Genomic DNA, 9,552 nt, shown 5'->3' with positions numbered 1-9,552 from the left:
ATTGATATTGTTTAGATTGTTTTGGTGGATTCTCTGCTCATCACTGCTTCTTGCATTTCACAACAACTGAGACCTTTGCATTTTATCTACATGATAGCTCTTATCACAGGTGCTAGTAAATGATTCAAAACATTAATGGGATCTGATGCAAGAATTATCAGATCAGTTTTACGGAAAGGATATGAAACTCTTTATGGTTTTGGACATGAGTGTTCAAACCTTTATGCACAGCAATCTGCAGTGGGCCAATTTGTTTTGTTTTCAGTAATTTTAAATGTCTTAGTGTTTTAAAGTGTTTTTCAGAAAAAAAGTAAAAGCATGGTAAAAAAAAAAAATCTTTTAACATTCATTTCCTATCCCAATAAACCAAGAGCAAAATGCAATTTCTGCTGCGGCATCGTGTGCCATCTCCACAGTTACTTGTTTTCACCCCACTGGACCAACAGGGGTCTCATTCATCTTCTCTTTATATTTAAATGCTTTAAATTTTGTTTAGTTTCCCTGGGATTTCTTTTTTAAACATTATTTCTTTTATTAGAAAAAAAGACACATACACACACAGATCTTCCAACTGTTGGCTCAGTCCCCAAATGCCCACAACAGTTGGTGCCAGCCCAGGCCAAAGCCAGAAGCCAGAAACTCCATCTGGGTCTCCCACGTGGGTGACAGGAATCCAACTATCTGAGCCATCACCTGCCGCCTCCCAGGACGCACATTAGCAGGACGCTGGAACTGGAAGTGGAGTTGGGACTCAAATCCTGGCACTCTGATATGAGATGTGGGCATTCTTTTGGCATTAATAAATGCTAACTTCGTAACTAAAAAGGTACATGACATAATTACGCTACTGTCTCAGTTTTCCAAGATCCTAAACAGAAACCTATAGGTCTCAACCTGAAAACATCTCCACACTTTCCCAGAGACCTCCTGACTGGGGCCGGGGGAGGGGAGTGGAGTCTCCTGACCTCTGGAGGCAACTAGGATCCGGCGGCTCAGGGCTTGCCAGCACTGAAGTTTCCTGCAGAAACTGTCACCACCCCACCTCCTTTCTTACCCACAGAAACAAACGGTCGCTCTGGATGCCCTGAGTGGGGCCCAACCCAGCTTACAGAAACAGTCTCTGGTTTCCCTTTGCTAACACAGAGGAAGAAACTACAAGTGCATATTAGAGACTCCTGGGAATAGCCCAGATTGTGGCCTTTCAAAATGGCTGGGTGTCAATGGACATAAACTGTTTTCAGCCCCTTCTTCCCATCCTGTTCCCTCCCTACCACAATATAATTGAAGACCTACGCTGACTTACTACGAGCAGACACTCCTAGAACCTGGAAACTGCTGAGCAACACTACTTGTTAAAGATGCTGGGGCCAGCATCCTGGTCTGGCCAGTGAAAGCCAAGGCCTGCAGCACCCCAGATGGGCACCAGTTCAAGTCCTGGCTGCTCCACTTCCGAGCCAGCTCCCTGCTTATGTGCCTGGGAAAGCAGTAGAAGAGGACCCAAGTCTTTGAGCCTCTGCACCCACGTAGGAGACCCAGCCTTCAGCCTGGCCTAGCCCTGGGTCCTTGCGGCCATTTGGGGAGTGGACTGGCAGATTAAAGATCGCTCTCTCTCTCTCTGCCTTTCAAATAAATCTTTTTTTTTTTTTTTTTTTTTTTCTATTAAAGTCGTCCTTTTGGCGTAGCAGGTAAAGCCACTGCCTGCAGCACCGGCATCCCATATGGACGCCAGTTCGAGTCCTGGATGCTTCACTTCCAATCCAGCTCTCCGCTATGGCCTGGGAAAGCAGTAGAAGATGGCCCAAGTCCTTGGGCCCCTGTACCCATGTGGGAGACCCAGAAGAAGCTCCTGGCTCCTGGCTTCAGATCAGCACAGCCCCGGCCCTTGGGGCCATCTGGAAAGTGAACCAGCAGATGGAAGACCTCTCTCTCTCTCTCTAACTCTGCCTTCCAAATAAAATAAATAGATCTTTTAATAAATTAAATTAAGTAGTCCTTTGTAATTCCAGGGAACTTAACATTTGTTAAGTTGCTTAAAAAAAGAGTGGGGGAGCGCGGATGACGAAGCACGTGGGGAGCTGCCTCAGCTTTTCGCTTTATCGGCGCGTCTGGACGGCTGTCTGTCCGTCCGTCTGGAGGCCCGTCTATCACCAGCGCCTCACAACCGCCAGGCCGCAGCCTTTGACCTCTGCCAGCGCGGGGGGCCAAAGGGAAAAACCCCAACAACGCCGGTGGCCCGGGGTAGAAAGTTTAAGGGTGGCCACCACCCGAGGACAGCAGCGCCGGGCCTCGGCTCGGCTGTGACACGCGGGCTCCTTTCTGACCTGCACGACTTCCCGGGCCAGGCCGAGCGGCGCACGACACACAGTGCCGTCAGCCCGGCGGGCTCGTCCGTGGGGACATCGCTCTGCTGTCACGCTGGTCAAAGTGGTCAGCTTGTTCGCTGAGGAAACTCGCCGCCTCGCTCCAGGGCACTCCTGCACCGACCCGGGTCTCCCGCGCAGGTCTGCGGGGCGCCCCCAACCCCGCATCGGACCCACTTCCGGCCCCACGCGGGGGTCTCGTCAAGTCTCCTGCGTGGAAAAAGCTCCCAGCTCTGGGGCCGACAGCTGCCACGCTGGACACTCGAGCCCCGCCTCCCTCCGGGCCCGGCGAGCCAATGAGCGCCGAGCTCGTCCGCGCGTCACGCGGCGCTGGCCAATCGCGGAGGGCCACGACCCTAGAAAGGCTGGGCGCGGCGGGGCTCCGCGCAGGGCGGCGGCGGCGGTGCGCACTCGCGTAGACGGTCCGGGGCCATGGTGGTGGTGGCAGCCGCGCCGAGTCCGGCCGCCGGGGCCCCCAAAGTACTGCTTCTGCCGGGTCAGCCCGCCGCCGCCGCCGCCGCCGGAGCCCCGACCGGCAGGGCCCTGCCGCTCATGGTACCGGGCCAGCGAGGGGCCAGCCCGGAGGCGGCGGGCGAGGGGCCCCCCCAGGCGCGCAAGCGACAGCGCCTCACGCACCTGAGCCCCGAGGAGAAGGCGCTGAGGAGGTGGGCGAGGGGGGCCCGGGTGTGGGGCTGCATGTGAAGCCGGGCCAGGGAACTGGGGGCTGAGGCCGGGCGCTGGCCGCCCCGCAGCGGCTCGGGCGCCCTTGGCCTGGGGGGTGCGGTGCCAGCGTGGCGCGGGGCGGGGCGGCTGGACAGACCGGATCCGGCGCGCTGGTTGGAGTCCGGGGCTACCCGGGCCTGTTGTCTTTCCTTTCCCCTTGCCGCGTCAGAGATGAACGGACCTGGGGGATGCAGGCCTTCCCTGTTGCCGTGTGGCCGCAGACTGGTCGCTCAGCCTTTCCGCGACACGGAGTCGATGGGGCTCTTCTTGGTTTCCCTGCTTTATTTTTAGGGGTGGGGGCGTGGGGAGGGGGTAGGGCGCAGAGGTGAAATGACAGAACTGCTGGGAGGGTGAAAGGGTTGGGAACCCTGGGGAGGCTCACCAGTTGCACCGAGTCCCCGGGAAAGTCCCCGGGTCCAGGAGGTCACTGCGGAGAGCCAGCCGTGCCTGGCGCTCAGGCGTGGGTCAGCGCTCCTTCTTTTATGATCGCTGTGCCTTTTGTGGTCTCTGGAGTTTCCCCTCGAGCAGGCCTGGGCCCGGGTCATCAGGGCACTGCCGAGGGTCTCCGCACTGGGGCGGGAGAGGCCCATCAGTGGGGCTTGGGGAGGGCGGGCGGGCGTGGGCTGCAGAACACTGGATTTCATCACCCAGCCTGGGTTCTATTCCAGGGCCCTGGAGTCAGGAAGCGGTGGGGGAGTTGAAGGGGTATGCTGGGTACATAGCGGTGATCCAGGCCTGGTTCTGCGGCAGGGTGAGACCCAGGCGGATGACGCCATCCGGGAGAGAAGAACGCAGGTCTTCAAGGCTGATGGACAGAGGCCTGTGTTTGTTTATTGGTTTTGTTGGGGGGGGGGTGGGGTGGGGGGCTCCTGAAGCGTGTTTTCACCATTAGTTTGCCTTGTCCTCTGCCTTGAAAACACCAGCTGGCCAGGTTTTCAAATCAAGATATAGATAAGGTTTGAGATGACTCAGTGTGGGGTGCATTCCTTTTCTTCTCAGGAAACTGAAAAACAGAGTGGCAGCTCAGACCGCCAGAGACCGAAAGAAGGCTCGGATGAGCGAGCTGGAGCAGCAAGTCGTGGATTTGGAAGAAGAGGTAAAACGGCTGGAGGCCAGATGCTTTTCTCCAGTCTGCCAGGACCGTTCCGGAACTGACTGCCCACACCAAGTGCTTTTTAGTCTCTTCCAGAATAGAATAGAATATGTAATTAAAAGCTAAGCTGAGCAAAGTTAGGGTACGATTGGGAGTTTGGTGAAGTGCTGAAGTTTGTTGAAAGCACAAGTAATTGACTCTAGCATTTGGTGCTAGATCTGTCAACAATATTTAGTGAGTTTGTGACAACAATTAGCAAGGCAAAGTACAAAATCAATACTTAAACTTTAACATCTTCCTGGCTTGGCCAAAAGTTCACTCAAGTTTTCCTTTGTCTCTTAAAGTCCACATGTTATCTTTTTTTTTTTTTTAATAAGTTTTTTTTTTTGTTAGATTTTTATTTATTTATTTATTTGGTTGGTAGAATTATTAAGAGAGGGAGAGACACAGAGAGAGGTCTCTCATCCGTTGGTTCACTCCCCAAATGGCTATAATGGCTGGAGCTGGGCAGATCTGAAACTAGGAGCCAGGAGCTTCTGGGTCTTCCACATGGGTGCAGGGGCCCAAGCACTTGGGCCATCATCCACTGCTTTCTGAGGCCACCATCAGGGAGCTGGATTGGAAGAGGAGCAGCTGGGACATGAACTGACACCCATATGGGATAGCAGTGCCGCAGGCAGAGTCTTAGCCTACTAAGCTACAGCGGTAGCCCTGTTATCTAATCTTAAAGTCTGAGCCATTAACTGGTTCTTAAAATAAACACAAATCATTTGGGAGCAGTGGGTTGTTTCATTTTGGTTTTATAGTGTACCACTACTACTTTTATTATTACCTGCCAATTCAAGATAGGCTATTTTTAAGAAAAAAAAATTTTTGACAGATCTAGTGAGAGAGAGAGACAGAGAGAAAGGTCTTCCTTTTCCGTTGGTTCACCCCCCAAATGGCCGCTACAGCTGGAGCTATGCTGATCCGAAGCTAGGAGCCAGGTGCTTCCTCCTGGTCTCCAACGCAGGTGCAGGCGCCCAAGCACTTGGGCCATCCTCCACTGCCCTCCTGGGCCACAGCAGAGAGCTAGACCGGAAGAGGAGCAACCAGGACTAGAACCTGGTGCCCATATGGGATGCCGGCGCCGCAGGTGGAGGATTAGCCAAGTGAGCCACGGCGCCGGCTCAAGATAGGCTATTTTTAAAACATCAAAACTAGATGAAAGCCACAGTCTATATTGCTGAACTCCATGTTGTTAGTAGTTGGAGGCATTGTGTTATTTTTGACTCCATTAAATGGCTGTTCTTAAATAACTTTTTTTTTTTTTTATAATTACAGCCTATCCTTCTAATACCTACTATAAGCAGCTGCATAAGCATAGAGTATCCAAGAGTTCAAAGAAAGAGAACCTAATTGTAGTGAAACTTTAGAAGATGGATTCTTAAACAGGGGCAGGTGTCGTGGTACAATGGGTTAAGCTGCTGCCTGCGATGCTGCCATCCCATATGGGCTCAGGTTCAAGTCCCGGCTGCTCTGCTTCCAATGCAGCTCCCTGCTAGTCCATCTGGGCAGGCAGCAGATGATGGCCCAAGTGCTTGGGCCCCTGCCACCCACGCGGGAGACCCAGATGGAGTTCTGGGCTCCTAGCCCAGGGCCAGCCACTATAGATATTTGGGGAGTGAATAAGCAAAGGGATGCTCTCTCTGTCTCTCTCCCTCTTCCGGCATCACTCCACCTTTCAAACAAATCTTTTCAAAACTACAGATTCTTAAATGAAAGAATTTGAGGTTTTGCCTCTTTCTTCCAGAACCAAAAACTTCTACTAGAAAACCAGCTTTTACGAGAGAAAACTCATGGCCTTGTCATTGAGAACCAGGAGTTAAGACAACGCTTGGGGATGGATGCTGTGGTTACTGAAGAGGAGGCAGAGGCGGAGGCCAAGGTAGATAACCTACGTGAGCGGCTTTAACTGGTTCCCAGGGACACGACCCAGTGATTAGGTCCACACTCTGGTCCTCTGATCACAAGTGTTCTTGAAACTCTTCTCTAGTTTGAAGATGTTTCCAGGCAGGCAAGGTGTTCTTTTTTAATGACAGCGAACAGTACTAAGTCCTGGTAATCAAACTAAGTGACACGGCTCTCTCAGAACAAGTCCTGAGACCTATCCGTTGCCAATATAATGTACGACAATGGAAGCATTCAGGAGAACCAGAGTTAGACAGTCAGATCAGACTTTGAATGCTACCAAATGATAGTTTTTGATGACTATGAATGAGTGGGGGAAGGGGTTATTGTGATAGTGACATCTCTGATAAAAGAAGGTTAATTTATGGGTTTTATTTAATCTATAGACTGGCAGATTTGATGACACCACCTAAATGATATACAATTGAAAACAGGCAGTTTATTCTGTCATGGAAATATCCAGGAGGAATTTAAATTATAATTCCAAAGAATTCGCTTACATCACTATATAACTTTACTATTATTTTTTAAAGACTTGTTTATTTGAAAGACTAAGTTACAGGTAGAGGGAGAGACAGAGAGAGAGAGAGAGAGAGAGAGCTTCCATCCACTGGCTCACCACTCAAATGGCTGCAACCACGCAGTCTGGGCCACACCAAAGCCAGGAGCCTGGAACTCCATCGAGGTCTCCCACATGGATGCAAGGACTTGGGGCATCTTCCACTGCCTTCCCATGCATGTTAACAGGGAGCTGGGTTAGAAGTGGGGCACACGCAAGATGCTAGCCCCTACAGAGCTTTATTATTAAGAATACTATTGGGGCCGGCGCTGTGGTACAGCAAGTTAACGCCCTGACCTGCAGTGCCAGCATGCTCCACTTCTGATCCAGCTCCCTGCTGTGGCCTGGGAAAGCAGTAGAAGATGGCCCAAGTGCTTGGGCCCCTGCACCCACAGACCCAGAGGAAGCTCCTGGCTTTGGATTGGTGCAGCTCTGGCTGTTGCAGCCAACTGGGGAGTGAACCAGCGGATGGAAGACCTCTCTCTCTTTCTGCCTCTCCTCTCTCTGTATAATTCTTTCAAATAAATAACTCTTTTAAAAAAATACTATTGTTATTGAGAATTTTATTAAGCTATCACTTACCAGTCCTGTGTAAATCTTTGCTTAGGGAAGAAAGAAACTTTGATTTCACAGAAAATCATAATGGAAAGTTTTGTTTCTCAGTTTTTGAGAAGGTCTGAGGAAAATGGAAGCAACAATACCAGGGGAAAGACTTTATAAAGAGTCGTTTTGTGGCTTTCTTGAAAACTGAGAATCGCAGCTTCCCGGTGATCACTTCCTGGGGGGCTTGCTGCTGTGTGTTCACGTTGGCCTTTCCTCCCAGGGGAATGGAGTGAGGCCGGTGACCGGGTCTGCTGAGTCCGCAGCACTCAGACTACGTGCACCTCTGCAGCAGGTGCAGGCCCAGCTGTTACCCCTCCACCACATCTCCCCGTGGATTCTGACGGCCCTGACTCTTCAGACTCTGAGGTACGGATCCTGCCGACTTCCTCAATAGCGTCTCTTTGATGCCTGATAACCCTAACCAGACAGATGAGGGCAGAAGTTAGTTTTGCTGGGGTCAGAGGTGAACATCAATGATGTTCTTAGTTCCTGGTGATTTAGGACATAGAGTAAATGGGGTCTGGGGTGGGGGGGGCATGAGCAATTTACTCATTATGGGACCAGTATTAAGCATTCCGGGCAGATTCTCAACTGTATTCTGACAAGTTGTGCTCATTCAATTTTTGCCTCTTGCAGTCTGATATCCTGTTGGGCATTCTGGACAACTTGGACCCAGTCATGTTCTTCAAATGTCCTTCCCCAGAAGCTGCCAGCCTGCAGGAGCTCCCAGAGGTCTACCCAGAAGAACCCAGTTCCTTACCAGCCTCCCTTTCTCTGGCAGTGGGGACGTCATCAGCTAAGCTGGAAGCCATTAATGAACTAATTCGTTTTGACCACGTCTATACCAAGCCTCTAGTCTTAGAGATACCCTCTGAGACAGAGAGCCAACCAAATGTGGTAGTGAAAATCGAGGAAGCACCTCTCAGCCCCTCACAAAATGATCACCCCGAATTCATTGTCTCAGTGAAGGAAGAACCCGGAGAAGATGACTTCATTCCAGACCTGGGTATCTCAAACCTGCTTTCCTCCAGCCACTGCCTGAAGCCATCTTCCTGCCTGCTGGACGCGTATGGGGACTGTGGATACGAGGGCGCCCCTTCCCCATTCAGCACCGTGTCCTCTCCCCTTGGTGTAAACCATTCTTGGGAGGACACTTTCGCCAATGAACTCTTTCCCCAGCTGATTAGTGTCTAAGAAGTGATCTGATACTGCTGCCCTTCCCCTTAACTACTCCACTGCCTGGAGGATAGCAGAGCCCGTCCGCACCTCATTCAGAAAGCTGAAGTAGAGGGCGTGGAGAATTCCTCTAAAGTGTTTGTTCAAATCTCATAGATGAGCCCAAGTACTGTCTTTTGACATTAAGCAGTCCAAGGTATTCAGATACATAATTCTGAATTACAGCTTTGGAGGTTTTAAGGGTGGTAGCTTGCCCTACAATACTTATTTAAGAGTCATTAATGGACAAGTGTCTTAAAGCAGACATGGAACTTAGGAATGGCCCTGTGTCGTTTCTCTCTCCCCTTCTCAGCATCCCAGGCTTGCCTCTGATTTTAGGTCCTTTAGTTTGCTTCTGCAAGCAGAGAATACCTACCTGAGGGGGCTTCAAGTAAAGATCAAGAATCTTTTGTAAAATTACAGAAATTTACTATGTAAATGCTTGATTGAATCTTTTCCTACTAGTTTAGCTTCTGGAAGGTGCTTTCTCCATTTATTTAAAACTACCCATGCAATTAAAAAGTGCAATGCAGCATCCTTGTTCTTTGATTTCTTCTAAGGCTGTAAGTTTCGCTTTCTCTATAGATGTCCCACTGTGTGCTGTGGTCGTCACTTATCCAACAAAACTGAGGCTGCCATTTTTGAAGTGACTGAAGGCTTTTCTGCGTTAACTACCTGCTCCAGTTCCCGACTGCTGTGATATAATCCACGATTTGAGCAGTTATTTGAGAGTTTCTTAGTCTAATTGACCATTACCACAACCACTGTTGTGCTATGTGTTAGCTTGTAAATGTGAGAGAAGAATATCAAGATATCAGATATCAAGATTCTCTCGCCATTACAGTAGGGAATAGGAGCATTTTCTAGACTCAAACCCCCTGGTTTCACCTGCCACTGATGAGCTGGGCTATAACGTCACTTACTTCCTTATCTACAAGGAGCGATAATAGTTAGTGCTGAAGGTTACTGAAAGGATTCAAAACCATGATGCATTATAAGGACTTAGTATATGCCAGGCAGCATACTAAGCACTTGAAAGTTAAATTTTT

At 50.3% G+C, this 9,552-nt stretch overlaps 1 protein-coding gene across 1 annotated transcript; it reads left to right on the top strand.

Annotated features, from left to right (window-relative positions):
- Positions 1-2,746: 2,746 nt before the first annotated feature.
- On the top strand, positions 2,747-9,040 carry XBP1 (X-box binding protein 1). The gene is given in 6 exon segments (XM_062182033.1): positions 2,747-3,025; positions 4,083-4,179; positions 5,969-6,103; positions 7,509-7,568; positions 7,571-7,654; positions 7,925-9,040. Coding segments are annotated over 6 exon segments (1,167 nt in total). The 5' UTR covers positions 2,747-2,792; the 3' UTR covers positions 8,483-9,040.
- The last annotated feature ends 512 nt before the right edge of the window (positions 9,041-9,552 follow it).

The sequence above is a fragment of the Lepus europaeus genome, chromosome 23 (genome assembly GCF_033115175.1).
Source record: "Lepus europaeus isolate LE1 chromosome 23, mLepTim1.pri, whole genome shotgun sequence".
Classification (NCBI taxonomy): domain Eukaryota; kingdom Metazoa; phylum Chordata; class Mammalia; order Lagomorpha; family Leporidae; genus Lepus; species Lepus europaeus.
This window is presented reverse-complemented; position numbering and strand designations above follow the sequence as displayed.